Below are 18,272 nucleotides of genomic sequence, written 5' to 3'. Positions count from 1 at the left end.
TATAATTACATATTGTTTTTGTGATTAATCACTATGCTTTAATTATGTCCAATTTGTAACAATGAAATTGGGGGTCACCACAACATGAGGAACTGTATTAAAGGGTCGCGGCATTAGGAAGGTTGAGAACCGCTGGCCTAGAAGGTCTGGGAGGGGACCCCAAGAACATAATACTCTTCAGTCTTGGCCTCTTAAAATCTTTATTTAAGATTCAGGAACCTTCTGGGGCCTCCTTCTGGGCAGAAGGACGGGTGAGCCCTCAGAGGTAGTCACTAGGAGATGCCCCAGGCCCCAGCATCCCTTGCCAGCCCAGGTGGAACAGAGCCATGGGTTTAAGGGCCTTTTCTGAGATGGATTCAGGGGCCTTGAGGCCCCTTGGGCTCCCTCTGTGGGAACCTGGCCTGGAATCGGAGCTCTGGTGTACTTGCGTTGTGTCCTGTGATTTGCTGAGAATTCAGACGGGGGTTCTGACTCAGGTTTATCCTCACCCAACTTGTCCCCACTTCCCCAGTGGGCTCACGGCCTCGCTCTGTTTCTCTCTCAGCAGAACGCAGAGCCAGAGCCCCGGAGCCTCTCCCTGGGCGGCCATGTGGGCTTCGACAGCCTCCCCGACCAGCTGGTCAGCAAGTCGGTCACGCAGGGCTTCAGCTTCAACATCCTCTGTGTGGGTAAGTGTATCATGGCCTGGCCAGGGGGCAGCCTCAGACAGAGGGCAGACGAGGGCCTTCTGGGAGATGGGCACTGCTGCCCTGGCCACCTGTTGAGCTGCAAGGGGGCCTCCCAGGCAGAGTCACACTTTGGGGGTTCAGAATGAGGTTTTGGTTGGTGCCTCTGCCAGGATCAAGGACAGAGTTGGAGCCCAGGCCTGACTCAGAGTTGCCTCGAAGAGTAAACAGGATTGGCATGTGAAGGTGCTTTGTAAACGGAGTATTTATCAGAGATTTAGGTGGTTTGTTTACTTAAAAGGACAGAGTTGGAGCCCAGGCCTGACTCAGAGTTGCCTTGAAGAGTAAACAGGATTGGGCATGTGAAGGTGCTTTGTAAATGGAGTATTTATCACAGAGATTTAGGTGGTTTGTTTACTTAAAGCACATTGACTTGTTCCCACTATGTGTCTAGGACTCCATGGCGAACAAGACTGTCCCCCATCCTAGCATCATGCACTATGAGCTCCCACACACATCTGAACAAGTACAGCCCCAAACTGGGAGGCTCTGGGAGAGGCCACGCACCTCCGGGCATGGGCCTCCCAGAGGCACAAAGAGCTCGGCCAGATCACGGGTGGCTAAGCCTTAGCATCTGCCGGGCTGTGGGTGCCCCTTGGGAAGCAGCTTTCCTCAACCCCACTTACAGCCAATGGTGCGGGGGCTGTCCACCCAGAGCAGCCGGGCCAAGTCTCCTTGGGCTTCAGACCCCGGCCCTGCTGGCCCCAGGACCATCCTGGCTCTGGAAGGGATGGCATGCAGAGCAGGTAATTGGGTCCCCTTGAGGCCAGCAAAGGTCAGTGTCCAGCAGCGTCACAGCTGCCTGGCTCTGCCTCTCCCCCTCCCTGAGGAAACATCTTACATTCCGCACAGCCACATGTCATGTCCACGTCAGCCTATGACTCTTCCTTCCACAAATTATTTCTGAGGCCACGGAGAAGGGATGGTTCCTGGGGACAGGGTCAGTGAGGGATGCAGTGGGAGCCCAGCCCCTTTCTCTTCTGTGGAGGCTGAGGATGCCTGAGCCTCACCCAGCCTAGCCAACAGCCAGGGGCAGCCCCAGTTCCTGCCTCTGACAACCCTTCCCCTCCACTGCCCACTCCCAGGGGAGACCGGCATCGGCAAGTCCACACTGATGAACACGCTCTTCAACACGACCTTCGAGACCGAGGAAGCCAGTCACCACGAGGAATGTGTGCGCCTGCGGCCCCAGACCTACGACCTCCAAGAGAGCAATGTGCACCTCAAGCTGACCATCGTGGATGCTGTGGGCTTCGGGGATCAGATCAATAAGGATGAGAGGCAAGAGGCGGGAAGGGCGGCTCCCCCAACCTCATCCCCTGTCCCACCCTTGTTGGCCGTGGTTCTAACCCTCTGCCCGAGCACTCCTCACTGCCATCTGTCCCCATATGAACAACCAAGCCCCACACTCCACGGGGGCCAGGGGAGGGCCTGTCGGGGAATCGCTGAAGTCCTGGGGACCCTTTAAGAATCAGGAGAAGGGGTCCAGACCGAGATCCAAGCCCCCGCGGTGAGGCTCAGCTGCCTGCCTCCTAGGTGATGGAGCTGTCTGTAGTTACAGGCCCATCGTCGACTACATTGATGCGCAGTTTGAAAATTATCTGCAAGAGGAGCTGAAGATCCGCCGCTCGCTCTTCGACTACCATGACACGAGGATCCACGTATGCCTCTACTTCATCACGCCCACCGGCCACTCCCTCAAGTCCCTGGATCTGGTGACCATGAAGAAACTAGACAGCAAGGTGTGCTTCACCACTGGCCCCCTGCCCCGCCTCCCCAACTTGTTCCATGGGCTCCACAGTCCTGGCTGCAGTGTGACTGTCCATTATGGTCCCAGGGGCTCTGCTGTTGGGAGGCCTGCAGAAGATAGCCCCCCTGACTCGGTCCTCTCTCTTTTCTCTTTGTCCCTACTCCTCCGGTGGGCACCCCCTGCTTTGGGTTTCTTCTTCAGAGCTCTGTCCCCTGGGTCTGGCCCTCAGCCCCTTCCTTCCAGCTGAATTCCTTTTTTTTTTTAAATTTAAATTCTTTATTGTTGAAAGTATTACATATGTCCCCTTTTCCCCCCCATTGACCTCTCCCCATCCGCTCCTGCCCCCCAGCACAGGCCCTTACTCCCCTAGTGTTTGTGTCCATTGGTTATGCTTATATGCCGGCTAAATTCTTATTCTCAGCCTGCTGGCTCCTGGCCTCCTCTCCCTCCTCGACCCTCTGACCCTCTCCCCAGAGCATCCCAATTCTCTGCTCATTTCCTCTCTCTCAATTCCTAGTTCCTCTGTTCCCTTCACTTCCCCTGTCTTTCCTGCCATGGATTTCCCTTGGGTCTCCTGAGCCCACTCGGGAGAAGAGAGTTAAGGCCCAGAATTGAGTGAGGACTAAGAGGGCAGCTTCATGGGGACGATGGGAAGGGCTTGGGGCCCTAGAAGGCGTGCGCTGTCAGCAACATGACTGCCCTCCCATCTCAGGAGTTCATTTTCACTGTGAAAACGGGGTAACCGTAGCCCTCGAGATTTTGAGGTCTTCCTGTGGCTACTGCTGATGGGTCATCTTACCTGCTTAGGTGGGAGCTCAGCCCTCCGCTGCTGCTTGTATCATGTCCCAGGCCCGTTAAGACCTTCAGAGAACTCTGGGTCAAAGCTGAGTATGCCCAGGAGACTAATTTGGGGGTGGGTTTGGGGGAATAGGGGCTCTAAGAAGTGCTGCTACAACCCATCAGTATGGCCCCAGGTGGCTGGGTGCAGGCCGGGCCTCCCCATGGAGCAGCTCTATCTCTCTTGCTTCCTGCCCTCTGCCCAGGGTTGTGGCCTGGGCAGGGCTGTCCACAGTCGGGGAATAACTAACATGCTGCCCCCTCTCGCCTGATCCTGGCAGGTGAACATTATTCCCATCATTGCCAAGGCTGACACCATCTCCAAGAGTGAGCTCCACAAGTTCAAGATCAAGATCATGGGCGAGTTGGTCAGCAATGGGGTCCAGATCTACCAGTTTCCCACTGATGACGAGGCAGTTGCAGAGATTAATGCAGTCATGAATGTGAGTGTTGGGCAAGGGCCTCAGACTGTGGGGCCAGAGGGGCCTGGCCTGCAGGCAGCACAGATCTCGGACACAGCCCTGGGGGACTTCTTCCCCAGGATTTCAGCCTCTCCTTCTCCAGGAGAGGTGGGTGGGCATCTGGGAGCTGGCCGAGTCCTGTGTCCTGTGGACAAGGGACGGGAGGAGTTGGGTATTGGGCTGGTACTGGGGCTTCCCCAGAGTTGAGTTTCACAAGATACGGAGTCAGGGTGGGGACCTGAAACCTGTAGGAGTGAGCAGGCAGGATGCCAGGGCTGGGAACTTAAGGAAGAGCAAGGCCCACAGTCCTCTGAGGGAGCTTCTAATGGCCCCTGGGGAGCCCAAGGGCTGAAAGAACACCCTAGAACACGAGGAAGGAGGTTTGTGGGTTTAGCCCAGTCCCTTGTTTGGAGGTCCCAGGATACTTATAAAAAAGATAGCCGGAAAGTGAGCATCTGGCCAGACCTTGTTCAGCCCTGTGCTCACGTGTCCTTGGGCCCCTTTCCAGGCACACCTGCCCTTCGCCGTGGTGGGCAGCACCGAGGAGGTGAAGGTGGGGAACAAGCTGGTCCGAGCACGGCAGTACCCGTGGGGAGTGGTGCAGGGTGAGTGCTGGGGGGGAGAGCACATCCCCAGCTGGGGGCCCAAACAGTCCCCTGTCCTGCTTGCTGCCTGTAGCCCCCGTCCTGTGCCCTCCCTGTGCCCCCCTGTTGCCTGTCCTGCCTCTGGAGTCTGCTGCTGTCCTGTGCCCTGTCCTCCTGTGCCCATCCGCGTGCCAGCCTGACGCCCGTGTGCCCTCTGCTTGCAGTGGAGAACGAGAATCACTGCGACTTTGTGAAGCTGCGGGAGATGCTGATCCGGGTGAACATGGAGGACCTCCGCGAGCAGACCCACAGTCGGCACTACGAGCTCTACCGGCGCTGCAAGTTGGAGGAGATGGGCTTCCAGGACAGCGATGGGGACAGCCACCCCTTCAGGTGATGTCCTGAACACAGCAAACCTGTCTTCGCAGCCTCAGCCACACTTGCCGTGCTGGCATCTGCTTCTGGGGTCTTGTGAGCCAGGGAGTGAGGCTGTCGGGATCCTGCATCCTCTTGCCCCCAGCGCTCACATGATTCGGCTTCTCGGGCTCTGCCGCCCCCACCCCGCTATAATCCCACCCTGGGTCTCTTTTCTCTGGGTCTCCACAGCCTGCAGGAAACATACGAGGCCAAAAGGAAGGAGTTCCTGAGTGAGCTGCAGAGGAAGGAGGAGGAGATGAGGCAGATGTTCGTCAACAAAGTGAAGGAGACAGAGCTGGAGCTGAAGGAAAAGGAAAGGGAGGTGAGTGTTGGGCTGGGGTTCTGGGGCGAGGCCGGGCCTGGCTGGGTGGCCGGAGGGCCTGGCACCTTCCCGGCCCACATGGAAGCCCGACTCCCCGCTTCTGCTCCAGCTCCACGAGAAGTTTGAGCACCTCAAGCGGGTCCACCAGGAGGAGAAACGCAAGGTGGAGGAAAAGCGCCGGGAGCTGGAGGAGGAGACCAACGCCTTCAACCGCAGGAAGGCCGCTGTGGAGGCCCTGCAGTCTCAGGCCTTGCACACCACCTTGCAGCAGCCTCTGAGGAAGGACAAGGACAAGAAGAAGTAGGTGTGGGCCCCCTGCGCTGCCCTGGCTCTTGCTCTCTCCTGGGCTCTCACCCTGTCCCTCCCTCGGCTCCTTCACGCTGACTTTCATTCTCACTTACTCTTGCTTGTTTTACCATTTTCCTCTCATTTTCACTTGTCCTTTCACCTCCTTCTTCCTCACCTTTCTTTTTCACTAGTGATCTTGATATCTCAAGATATCAGGTATTTGTGCACTCTTGCACAAATGTCTCTCTTTCTCTCTCCCTCCCTCCTCTCATTTTCCTGCAGCCTCCACAGAGCTGGGGTGGTGAAGGCTGGGCCACACAGGCAGGGAGTGGCCCCAGAGAGTGTGTAGGGGTCTCAGGGCAGGTCTTTCAGGCCAGAAGACAGGGCCTGGGAAGGTCAGCATTTCCTGACAGATTCCAAAAGCTCCTGTGGTTTCTGCTTGGACAGCTGTGGTGCTTTCCCCTTCCCCCACCCCTGTCCCTGAGGCAGTGGACGTGGGATCCCTGTTGGCTGGCAGGTGGTGACTGAGAACAGCGGAGACTTGATCCCAGCCAGCACTGACCCCATGAACCCCATGATCACTTCCTGGCTGAAGGAAGGACAGCAGCTCCCGGGTGGGGAAGGGGCCGTCCCTCAAGTAGAGGCTGGAGGTCTTTCTCCTGAGAGTAGACTCAGGAGAGAAGAAGGGGGGATGGCAAGGAGACTTTTCCCAGCCTCCAGGAGTCAGTCAACAGGTTGGCCAGGTGGAGGCAACGCAGAGTCCCCTTTCCTTGGTATTTTTTTCATAGCCTGTTTCCACCCTTTCAGCTGGAGTCCAGATGGCCTGGCTCCTGGGGATCTCCCTCCCCCACTCACTTCACTCACTTCACTCAGTGCCCCCCACCACATCACACTGTGGGGATCTTGCCCATCCCTGCATCTCCCAGCCCCTGGCCTGTGTCAGGCACCTTCCTTCCTTGCCATCCTAGGAACTAAGCAGGTAGCCTGTTTCCTCCTGAAATGTTTGGGAATGTGTGTACCAGGCCCTTCCTTTCTTGGTGGCAATGGAGCCCCAGATGAAGGCCATGCAGTGCATAGCTATATTACATTCCCCAAAACACACCCCTATGAACACACATACATGTATGTGTACACTGTCTTTCTCTCCTGCCTCATCACATACACAGGCTCAGGCACCTACCTGCCAACACACCCCATCCCCAGACACACATGCACAGAAGCACAGACACATCTAAGGAAATGAAACTGGGAGAGTTTCTCCCTGGGGGAGGCGAGGGGGACAAAGCCAGGCACTTAGGAATTGGGTGCTAGTTCTCATTCCTAAGGCCTGCTCTCTGCAGTGGAACGGACCCTCCTCTGTTCCGTCGGCTCCCCCATCCTGCTGACTGGTGGTCCCATCCCAACTGCTGGGACTAATGAGCCCCTGCCTGGCCCCAGGGAGCACACAGCCCCACACTCCCCTCAGCCATATGGATTTCCCCTCTGCTTGGCTTTTGCTTGCAGCCCTCATTCCCTGTCCAGCTCTGGGCTTGGTGGGTGTGGGGGCTCTGTTAATTGGAATCTGTGTGGATTACAAGCTAGTGGCTCAGAAATCTGTTTTTTCCTGGAAGGGGGTACACAGGTCTATGACTCAGGTGCTGACACCCAAAGTGACTTTGTCCCGCTCCCCGCCAGCATGGCCCAGGCCATAGAGAAAAGTCAGGCAGAGTCCCCCTAGAAAATAAGCGATGGAGAAACCACTTAGAAACAAAGACAAGGACCTGTGGCCAGGTCAAGGTCTGAGGACCAGTGAGTGGGCGCAGGCTGCCTGCATGGGCACCGGCACAGCTCTCAGGGTGGGGGCTGGACACTGGTGCCAGGTCTCCTTGCTTATCCCGTGTGGCCTGGGCCTGAAAAACAGGTCTTTTCTGTTTACTGGACATGCCAGAAAGCTTCAGTCAGTTTGGCCTCTGGGAGAGAGAGCTCTCCTCCCAGGCTGGCCTTGTGGAGGCCAGGAGTGGTATAGGTGGGGTGGCTGGGAGCACCCTTCCCTCCCGCCCTGGTCAGGGGAGCGGGTGAGTCAGGAGTGCCTTTGTGGGGGAGCGAGGGGGCAGTTATGACCATTTAGTTAAATGGCTTTGATTGGTTGTATTTATTCTTTAAATTTTAATCCATATTTTGCAAAATTATTTCCCAATCAGATCTTGACCCTCAGCCTGGGACTACACAAACTGAAGCGAATTCTCTGCTTTACTCGTGACAAATGCCAAACTGACTGCCCTTTCCCAGTGTCCACCTTGCTGTCTTTTGGTTCTGTTTGATTTGGTCGTCTGCGTATCTTTTAATGTGTCTGTTTTTGTTCTGTTTGTTTTATTTTTATTTTTCAGTTAACGCACGCACAGACTTACATGTCAAGAGCGGACTTTAGACTTTCATGTGTTAAGTTGCTTGAGTTACACCTTGTGACCCTTCTCCCATAACATGGTGTGAGGACGGACTGGGAGCCGGTACAGACTCCAGTGTTTACAGCCTTGCTCTGTCCCCACCCCCGCCCCAGGCTGTGCCGGGCCTGGCAGGCCACCCCCCTCTCTATGCAAACATGACAAAGCCATACGAATGCTGGAATCCCAAACTGACGAGGCTTATTTTTTTCAGAGCCAGTGGCTGGTCTTCCATTTACAGTGTCACTATTCCTTGACGGAGCAGTTATGTGCCGCTCTAGCGAAGGCCCCGCCGGCGATGCTCGGCCTAATTGTTCAGCGTCAAGATGGCAACTCATGTGGTGCCTTAGGTGTGGCCGTGTGGTGTGGTATACATGCTGCAAAAATTTGCCCGATTCACTTTGTTTTAATTTTTCTAACCTAGAGTTTAATTTCCATAACAACTTTTAAAACACTTCTAAATCTTTATTTTGTCACAAGCGTAAAGACAAATAATACCCTCTCCCATTATTTTCATACGTAACACAGATACCCCGATTTTTAAAAACTAAAAACATCTCAGCCTTTTTTATGTAAAAGTATCCCTATCATATACAGGGAGAGGTGGTAATAAACAGCCTGTAATGACAGTGTTTGGAATTTCTTTACGGATGAAAGCGGAGCATGAACAAGACCACGTCCGGAGTTTTCACTGTGAATGTAAATGGAACAGCAGCCCCAAGCCCTTGTCTGTGCCCCTGAGGTGCTACCTGTAAACAGGGACCAACTCCGTGTGTGTTAAGTGTTCTTTATTCGGACTAAGACTCCCAAACCAGTCCTGCGTGTTCCTAAGGCCCAAAGTGCTCAGCCGGGAAGAGGTTTTTATCTCAAGGTCCTTCTTTCCTTTTTTCCTGGCTGAGTCACCGGGCAAAAGATGAAGGTGTCTGATGTCTGTGGACAATTTAAGAAAAAAACTACCAGCAAAGAGCTTTCCCCTTTCAGCTGCATTCTTAAGGGGGTTGTTTTAAGAAAGTACTAGCATCATTGATTCTTCTATGTTCCTGTTGGTTGGCAAGCCACCCAGAGGATCAGGGTTGACAATATGGCTGATAAAATGGGAGACGAGAAATGAATGAAAGGAGGGAAGGATTCTGTTGAACGTTGATGAAGCACTGTGCTGGGCACAGGCTCCAGAGTAACACGCAGCCCACCTCTCGAGGACATCACAGCCTAGTGCACCCCCGGGCTGGAAGCTTCGGCAGCCGTGCTGATTGATTTGGGGTTGATAGTTTGTTTTTCATGTCCTCTTCCTCCCCCCGAACCCCCCATTGCCTGCTTCATTGATTTGCAGGACCATGTCTTGGCTTCCTCCTGCCCTTCTGAGATGGTGCTCCATTCAGAGTGGGGAGGAGGGGTGAGCCGCCTGTGTCCACTGAGGCATGGCCAGAAAAAGGCAGCCTTTGCACCCGAGGGGCTCCACTTGCCAGGAGCAGAGCAGGTGTTATTGATGCTCAAAGTGAAAGTTCTCCTAGTGTTATGCCATGACCACAGTGGATCCAGATTTTGAAGGGGTAGGAACCTGAACTATTGGAGAAGCCTTCTTCAAGAAGAAGAACATGAATACACACTTAGGTACGGGGCCTTGAGGGCTGGGCTTCATTAGCCTCCCAGGACATCCACCTCTGGTTGTGATCATGTGGGCATCCAAACAGGCAAGGTCAGCATATCTAAGGCAGATGTGGCTTGTCTTTAGAGTCATTATGTGAAAGTATATAAACTTGGGCAGAAGTATGACCTGAAGATATAGCCGCTGTCAGCTAATGTATTTCTGAGGATGAAGCTTGATGACCCAGTGGGTTCACTGGTTTTATAACAAATGAGGACTCCTGGTTCATGAGCCCATTTGGGGACTCGAGTGGGCAGATTCTGCCACCCATCCACCATAGCCGGCGGGCCACTCCCGGGGCACGCTGGAAGGCCAGATGGTGGCTGGTTCCACTTGCACTTTCTGGGGTCTGAGCTGCCTCCACAGGTTTCATTAGCTTTGGCGAACCTCACTACACTTCTTTCCCTGCGCTGTTTGTGTTTGGAATTTTGTCATCACTAGCTGAGACCAAATTAATCCTTGGTGCACAAGGTGAGTTTAAAACTTGCCATTATTTAACTGGCTACCCCTCATGGAATGTGGCCCCTGCCCGCAGAGTCTGTTTCCCCCTCCTTTTGTTTCTCAGTATCATTGATTGGCATTATTTGGGCTGTCAGTGGGATCATGCTGGCATTTGTCTTTCAAGAATCAAGTTGGTTTGGGGTAGAATCACCATATAATTTATTGTCCAAACTGAGAGGTGAAAGTGAGTGAAAGGAGATGCTGTTAATTATTCCAGCTCAACAGGCATAAGCCAGAACTATCTCAGGCAAACCGGGAAGTATGGTCACCCCAGTTATGGGGAACTGGAGCCTAGGTGGTTTGTAACGGTGCAGACTGACTGCATGAATGTTTTCATGCCTCTGTGTGGGTTCCCTGTTAAGTGGGGCTCATTTTACTGGATAAGGGGCCTGAGGGAAGTGTGGCTTGCTAGTCTGTTACGTTAACATGCTTTTCTAAAAACGCACCCCTTGTCAATTCATTTACTCCTTCATTCATTGACTGTTTTTGTTCCTTTCCATTCACTTTGTACTTGTTTTCTCCCCCCCATTAAATTTTGCATTTATTTTGAGTTTTTTTGTGGTGTCTTTTTTGGGCAGTAGCTTTTCTGATTTAACAAGTTTTCTAGCCTATTAATCTGCTACCACTGTGGTAAAACACAGCTTGTCTTTCCTGTGAACTTTGTGGGGTGGATCAGCTTCTATAGGAATTACAGGGATTATGCAGGACACGAAGAAGGCAAACCCTGCCCTTGAAGAGTTTGCACCCTTGTGGAAGAGGCTTGACATGGGACCGCTAACACCTGAGTTCTTATTGTGTGCCAGGCGCTGCTCCAAAGTACAGTACATGCATTAATCCCTCTAAACTTATAATTTTATGACTAAGTACCATTTCCCCCATTTCATACCTAAGCACAGAGAGGTTAATTAATTACCCAAGGTCACACAGCTAGTAACTTGGAGGTATTGGGATTGGAATATTGGTAACCTATACCCTTAATTCGTGAGCTGTAGCTGCTCTTTGGCAACCTTATGAATGCTGGGAGAACAGTGGACATGCAGCCAGTATGAAAGTGTTCAGTCTGAGTGTGGGTGGATGGGCCTGAGATGGTTTTGTAGAGGTGGGATGCTGTGGTAGGCAGGCAAATATTTGGTTAAGGAAGGTAGTCTTGTGGCTGAAGAAAGTGATGACAAGCGCATGGGTCCATTTGTTGAGTTTTCTCTGTTGGGCACTAAACTAATCTCTGTGAAGACCAAAATGAGGAGGTTGGGACTAAAGTCTGGGGAGCTGACAGCCCAGCAGGGAGACTGGTATGCAGACACCCCTAATGAAGGTACAGATCAACTCCACCCCCGGGGAGGCAAGGAGCAGGGAGGAAAGTCTTCACCAAGATTTGAATGACAGACTCTCCTGGAAGCCAGGGGAGAAGGGCCTTATTGGTGAAGGGGACAGCACTGTACAACTCGGCTCACCCATTAGAGGGAAGAAATATTTGGATAAGTTTAAGATAGGTACATGATGCCCACCAACCCTGCACTTCCCTTAGCCCATCTGAGCCTTCTCCCCTCTCCATTTTCTGCAGCCACAGTCCTTCTGTAGAGGGGAAAAAAGGAAGATGGATTGTATCCATATTTCTCCCACCACAATGATCCCCAATCTTTGATCTGAGGTGGAATATGAGTGAGAGAGAGAGAGAGAGAGAGAGAGAGAGAGAGAGAGAGAGAAGGAAATGTTAGAGGAGAGTAGGATGGGACCCCAGCTCAATATTGAATAGCATCCAAAAAAATTTTTTTAACTTACAAATGGTACTTAGGCAATACAGAAGTTTGCTTCCCCCAAAAAGAGGAATTTTATTTACAGAAAGATGGAGCCACAAGGCTGTCCTTTAGCCCAATACTGGGCTTCACAGATCTACCTTCTCTTTTGAAATTCAGAGTTGGATTCGCTCTGGGGACTCAGCTTACATCCAGAGCTACCCATCTAAGAGGTCCAGATACCTCCCACCAGTTCCCCAAAGTCAAAGGTAGCCTGAGCTGGTGTGGGCGCTCAGGATGAGCCCCACCCCACCCACTGCGGTGCCCACTGACAGTGGAGGGAAGGAGGCAGAGAACAGTCCTGGCCACTGATGAGAGCTGTGGCCATGAGCTACATGCTGCTCTTGGCATCTCCATCTGTGCTGAGGACAATTATTGATGGGGCCCAGGAGATGGTATTCCAACTGTGCCTGACTCTAGCAAGTCTAAGTGCATGGTACCCACTATATGTAAAATATTCAGACAGGGTTGCAAGGACTTAAAGTTTATTTTAACAAAAGCTCCAACAAGCAAATTTTTTTCAAGAAAAGGTCAGGATCAGTACTGACTACAGTGCAGACAACTATTATAGAATATCTGGGCCTTGACCACTTTGCACCCAGTAGCAGGTCATACACCCCATGGCTTGGCACATTTACAAAAACTGTTCACATTGGAAAGACTTCACAAACCACCTCTAAATGTGTGGCTCAGTCATTCACATCCCAACACTACTTACACAGCTCCAGCTGGCATCTCTGCCAGCTGGACTCCACTGCTTAAAAAATGGCTCTATAGTGTCCCAGCTTCAGAGAGGCAGCTGGCGTCTCCCTCACAGCCATGCTAATCACCTCCTCCTCCTCCTCTTCCTCCTTGCGGCAGCACTGTGGTTGGAGCAGGCTCGGCCTCAGAACCTGCTCATCTCAACAAAAGCTCTTGGAGCTGCACCTCCCATCACAGGGGTCACACCTTGTAATATTCTTCAGCATAAAAATTTCACTAGTTATGCCGATCAACGACATTGCTTACGAGTAACAAAAGGAAAATATTCTTAAAGCTTGATCAAATTATCGTACATTAAACAAAGCGTACTTTATAATACAGTCCTTGTGAAGAGAAGACATAAGTCATGGCCAAATCAGGGTAATTGTATCTGGAGGGACTGTCCTATTTTTGCAGTGGCAGGCAGGCTGGCTGGGGCTTGAGGTGCTGCACATGTGCTTGCTATGAGCCTGGGAGGCCGGAAGGACCTGGCCAGCTCTGGGTGGGAGAGCAGCAAAACCTGGTCAGTCAAACCCAGCCTGGCCCTAAAACAAAAAACACACAAAACAAAACAAAAAACAACCAGCCCAGCCCTTCAGCCCTGAGCAAGGCCTTCCTCTGGCTTCATACTCCAGCTCGCTTGGGGCTGATACCAGCCCTTGCTGGGGAAGGAAAACCAAGTAAGCGCTCATTCATTCTCCCTGGGAAAAGGTCCAGGGGAAAGAAGGGAGCAGGGCCCTTATCTCTAGTGACCCCAACCTTTTTTCCCTTTATTTTCTTCTAAGGACCCAGGAATTTTTTTCTCAGTTGTTCTTCTAGGACTTTTTCCCTTTCTTGTTACAAAATCCATACAGCCTAGAATTCAGAGGAGGCCAACAAAGGAGAGGTTGCCATTACGCTCTGAAGGGCACTGGGGTAGGAGCGCAGGTGAAAGAAAAAGTTGTCTGTGCAGGAGGAGGACTAAACTAACTTGTCAGCTGCTGCTTTACCAATATCCTGCAGTGGACAAACTGCTCAATGCCGACCTGTAATTAAAACAGTGGTCATCTTGGTGCGGAACCACTTTACATTCTAAGGAATGAGCGGTGAGCGTCCAGATGTTAGCATGGAGCAATTTCAGAAAGGGGTCCAATCACAAAACTTAAGCACATTAACCTTACCACCTCAGGGACACCCATCTCCAACCCCAGTAAAACTGTCATGAGTCTAACTATGCATTCCACCCTACTCTGTCCATCCTGAGAGATTCTGACCGCGCCCCCCCCCCCCCCCGGGCCGGGGCTCAGAGATTCTGCCCCCCCCCCCCCCCCCCAATGCCTGGGATCATAGACTCATAGATGGTGAGAGGTCTGAAATGTACACTCCTCAGTATTAAGCTCTGGGTTGCTTCCTTCTGAACTGGACACCACGGCCCCCCTCCTCTTGGCTATAAGGGCTGCCACCAAGATAAAGCTTTTCTCACTGTCAGAGAAATCCACCAACGGGCCCAGTGAGGGGAACGTGTATCCCATACCCAAGTCCAGAGGGCATGCCAAGTGCGGAGAGCCTCGCCCTGCGGCAGACCCTTCACAGAGTCATCATGGCCAGAGCATCTTGGGCCAAGGGCCAAGCAGGGCCATGGGTCCCCTTTTGGAGACAGAGCATGGCAGCTCAGGGAACAAAACTGAGAGCTTGGTCTGGGGGCAAAGTTGATGTCTACCTGTGCTTTCTTTAGCAGATCAGATATAGGAGCACACCAGTCGGGCATGAGCCTCTCCAACTCTAAGGTGATGATGACCAAGGCCAGTGTGGAGCCCTTGAACTGCAGCAGTTGGTGGCCCGCCATGCAGTGCTGCAGCTGCTTGGTCAGGGACGCGACGTGGAGGGAAGGATTCCTCTGAGGCAGCAGCTCCACCACGCGGGGCCAGCCCACGACCACCAGGGCGTGGAACTGGAGATTGTGGTTTTTAATGTTAGAACAGAAAACCCCATACTTTTCATATATCAATGACCAAAAGTGCAAACAACTTAAATTTTCATCAGGGAGCATCAGATGTTGCCCAGTCCCTTTCACTTCCATTCATGGCCCCACAAGGGGCTCGAGGCTTCATGCCCATTCTGTGGTCAAGCTGAGTTTCAACCTTGGAGAGAAAAGGCAGTCTGCTTTCTCACTTGGCCTTAAGAGGCCCAAAGTACCCAGATAACAATGTTTCAATGCTGAGAAGTAGCAGGAAAGTTACTTGTATCTGCCTGATATGAGAAGAAACTGCAACTTGGCAACAGTGGCCAGTTTTCATAATGAAACAGCCCTTGGTGATATAATCTTCATGCCTCATAACAAACCAAAACCCCATGACATTTCCACACTGCATAATTTTGCCTTACTAACAGAATCATATCCTTGAAGATGACCATCATTCCCTAACTAACACAAATACCGACTAATATGATATTTTTAAGTGCCAGATCAATATGGTCTAAAGCCTCAATAAGGATTGTGTGTAGGTGAATCAAGACAGCTAAGTGAATGTGTGTAAAGTGTAACAAGAGCAGACAGCTTTTTATGTACAGTATTCATAGAATGGAAAGTTAAATATTTTTGCAATGTGTATTTAAGAGAAACTCACCATAATAGTGCCGTCTAAAACTCTTTGTAAAGTTACTCTAATGTCCTTTAGAAGTGGAAGTCTGGTGGAACTGTGTTGGATTTAAGATACATTTTCACTGCTCCATATGTCATGAGCCTTGTGGGCCACCTTTTTGTGGTGCATGTGCAAGGACGTGTGCACGCGTGTGCCTGGCCGTCCTTTGTTGTGAGCTGTTCCAAAGGCACAGATGAGTCTAGGGTAGACTCTGCAAACTCCCTGTACTCACTATGTTCAAGAAGTCCAGCGGCGTCCCAATACAGCGATCCCAGTGCAGTTTGTCCAAAATAGCCAGCTCCATCCTTAGCACCTCACTTGGGGTATAGTCAGAGCCGCAGTACTTGATGAAGTCCTTTATGCGTGGAATTAACTGTAAAAAGACAATAAAGAGGCCAAAGCCCTGTAACACGTCATGGTAGCTTTTGTTTTCTTATCCATGGGGCTGGACATCCGTGAGCCTAATAGAATTGTCTTCAAGTGACCTGACAGAAACTACTTCTGAGGGAAAGACCTACCCAGATCTAGATTGTCAAGTCCCTCAGTAGCTGTTACAATGTGTAGTGAATATCACATGGTCACCCTCTGCAAACAGCTTTTGAGTCCCACCTGTACTTCAGCTCACACCCAAAGGTGCTTTGGAGACAGGGGCTATGCCATCTTCTCTGTTCAGCGGTAGGAACTCACCCAAAGCTCTCCAGGACCTGTTCCTGAGCCCTACCAGGATTGCTTGTGGTAGAGAGAAAAAGTAGGCTTTTGAGTTCCGTGGTCTGCAGCAGACAGCCTCGGTTTTGGCAACACCATAGCTGCAAACATATTCCCCTTAGCCTTGTTTTAAGGCAGTTCAGTTTTGGAAAGACTTTGATCCCCCCGCCCCCCCGGACTAATAAGGCTTGTCTCTAAGTAAACATTCAAGTACCAAGTGTATTAAAGACTTGGTTCTGCTTTTTTAGATAAAGTATTACTATAACCTTTAGAAATCTTTCTTTTAAAGGTCACTTACTTGATTTTTAGTTGGGCAAAGTAACTTTTGGGGGCATAAATTATATTAAACAAAAATTAAAAGTATTTTCATTGTAGGTTTGGAACTGGACACAAGTGACTTCTTCTATCCCCTCAGACCCTGAGATCAACTAAGGGAGACCCCGTGGAAGTGGCAGTGGTTCCAGTATACCCAAAGGGGAGGGAGGGAGGTCTGGGGAGGGCATTGGGAGAGGATCTTCTCCTGAGAGAAGCCACAGTGAAACTTAGAAGTGAAGCAAGCCTGGAGCTCTTGTGCAGGCTTCTCCTCCACCCCTGCTCTTCTCTAAAAAGGGTCCAAGAATCCCTGAGGACCAGTTTCATGGGCACAGTCACATCTTATAGTCTCAAGCACCTTTCTTAGATGTAGTGTCCAGGCATGGACATTAGGCCACATGGTTTGTGAGGCCGTTTTCTTAGCTCAACAGCAGATGCTTCTGCTTAGTGGGTGGTGGCATCTGGCATCAACCAATGAGGCAAGATCTATTTGCCAGGAGCTCAGGTTTGCGGGGCCAGGAGATGCAGCTGTTCTGATTCTCCATTTGTGGGCTCCCAGAGTCCAACAAGCCTAAGAAGGGACAGCAGAGCCCTGGCCAGTGTGGCTCAGTTGATTGAGCATCGTTCTGTGCACCAAAAAGTCACCAGTTCGATTCCCATTGAGGGCACCCAAAAATAAATAAATAACATATTTTTTTTAAAAAAGAAAGGACAGCAGATATCATGGGAAGTTAATAACTTTTTCAAAATATCCACCATTCCCCAGCTGGTGTGGCTCAGTGGTTGAGCACCGACCTATGAACCAGGAGGTCACAGTTAGATTCCTGGTCATGGCTTATGCCTGGGTTGCGGGCTCCATCCCCAGTGTGGGGCCTGCAGGAGGCAGCCATTCAATAATTCTCTCTCATCACTGACGTTTCCCTCTCTGTAATCAATAAAATATATTTAAAACAAAGACAAAATGCCCACCATTCCCAAGTACACAGGAAACTTGAGTGCTCCAGTGTTACACCCTGAGACCTCCAAGAGCAGTCCAGAGTGGACTCCAGGGGCGCCTACCTCCTCTTCTTCACCGACCTTCGCAGCAAGTCTCAAGCAGGTGATGGTGACAATGTGGAGTAAGCTCTCCCTTATCTGCAGTGTGGAACAAACCAGTGAGTAGAAGATGGGTGTCAGAAACAAACTGTGAAGCACTTGTGATTTTTTTTTTTAAAGAAATTAAGCCCCCACCCCTGCCCCCACCCCCCTTTTTAAAAGACTGGTTGTATTCCTCCATAAACAAGTTAGTGGCAGCTTTAGATTTGACCAGTGGAACTGCTCCTGGTATCAGTAAGGGCAGATGCCCAGTCAGTCCTCCTTTCCTCATTAGGGGACTGACTGGAAGGGGGAACGGACACCTTCTCAGGGAACCCGCAGTCCCATCCTGGCTTGGGCCAAGCTGGACAGGTCCAGACCTTATCGCACAGCAGGTCCCTTCTCAGCGAGGTCCTCCCAACTCCAAGCCCCCCCTGACGACCACACAGCACCGAGCCACAGGCACAGGCGGGGTGCGGAGAGGGTCCGCTGCCAGGCCTCCCTCTTGCAGCCAGGTACTTAGAGCCGAGCATGGGAAGGTCCGCTCCCTCTCCCACACCCCTCACCATCCCTCCCAGGGCTCCCTACCGTCGCTGAAGCCGGGAGGCGGCGGCAGGTGGTGAGCGCCAGGTTGGAAGTGGTGTGGGAGAAGGGGAAGAAGTCCCGCAGCCTCCCGAGCTGCAGCACGACTTCCTGCAAAGCGCCGCGGAGCTCCACCTGCTCAAAGGGGGAGTGGGGATGGCAGGGAAGGTGGGTGGCGGCTGGGCCCGTCCACTCGTGGCAGGAGCCGCCTGCTTAAGGTGAGCAGCCCCTTCGCCTTCATGGAATAAGGACAAATATGTAATAACTTAATCAATAAAGAAAAAAAGGGAAAAAATCGCGGAGGGGGAAGCGCCTCCCTGCGGCCCAGCGGCTCAGCGTTGCGGCCCCTCCCCGCGCCCGCTTCCCGTTGGGGCAGAGCTCCCCACCCACAGGCCCTTCAAGCACCTACTCTACTCTCAGGGCAACCCCGAGTGCGAGAACCAGTGAGTCCCGCCTCGTGCCTCGTGCGGGGACCACCGGGGGCTGCCCGGCCT

At 51.9% G+C, this 18,272-nt stretch overlaps 2 protein-coding genes across 7 annotated transcripts in view; one reads left to right on the top strand and one right to left on the bottom strand.

Moving 5' to 3' along the window:
• The first annotated feature begins 544 nt into the window (after positions 1 to 544).
• SEPT8 (septin 8) lies at positions 545 to 10,500 on the top strand. 6 transcript variants are annotated; one of them, XM_014539114.1, is made up of 9 exons: positions 545 to 668; positions 1,811 to 2,006; positions 2,287 to 2,467; positions 3,594 to 3,755; positions 4,282 to 4,378; positions 4,582 to 4,750; positions 4,964 to 5,096; positions 5,206 to 5,396; positions 8,019 to 10,500. In XM_014539114.1, the coding sequence occupies exons 2-9, from the start codon at positions 1,840 to 1,842 to the stop codon at positions 8,059 to 8,061; spliced, it is 1,143 nt and encodes a 380-aa protein (XP_014394600.1). In that variant the 5' UTR covers positions 545 to 668; positions 1,811 to 1,839; the 3' UTR covers positions 8,062 to 10,500. The 6 variants fall into 6 exon arrangements, with proteins under 6 accessions (XP_014394600.1, XP_014394602.1, XP_005865607.1 ...); XM_014539116.1 differs by having other exon boundaries at positions 7,751 to 10,500; XM_005865545.2 differs by having other exon boundaries at positions 2,281 to 2,467.
• A 2,210-nt stretch (positions 10,501 to 12,710) lies between these two features.
• The window catches only part of CCNI2 (cyclin I family, member 2), a 12,714-nt gene continuing 7,152 nt past the window's right edge, over positions 12,711 to 18,272 (bottom strand). The window contains exons 2-6 of the mRNA XM_014539174.1: positions 17,785 to 17,990; positions 17,182 to 17,256; positions 15,338 to 15,478; positions 14,184 to 14,414; positions 12,711 to 13,509 (exon numbers count right to left, since the gene is read on the bottom strand). Coding sequence (XP_014394660.1) covers positions 13,450 to 13,509; positions 14,184 to 14,414; positions 15,338 to 15,478; positions 17,182 to 17,256; positions 17,785 to 17,990 — 713 coding nt within the window. The 3' untranslated portion in view covers positions 12,711 to 13,449. The remainder of the gene's footprint in view (positions 13,510 to 14,183; positions 14,415 to 15,337; positions 15,479 to 17,181; positions 17,257 to 17,784; positions 17,991 to 18,272) is intronic.

This window comes from Myotis brandtii, unplaced genomic scaffold (assembly GCF_000412655.1).
Source record: "Myotis brandtii unplaced genomic scaffold, ASM41265v1 scaffold208, whole genome shotgun sequence".
Classification (NCBI taxonomy): Eukaryota; Metazoa; Chordata; class Mammalia; order Chiroptera; family Vespertilionidae; genus Myotis; species Myotis brandtii.
Note: the sequence above shows the minus strand (reverse complement) of the source record. Positions and strands in the feature narration are given on the sequence as shown.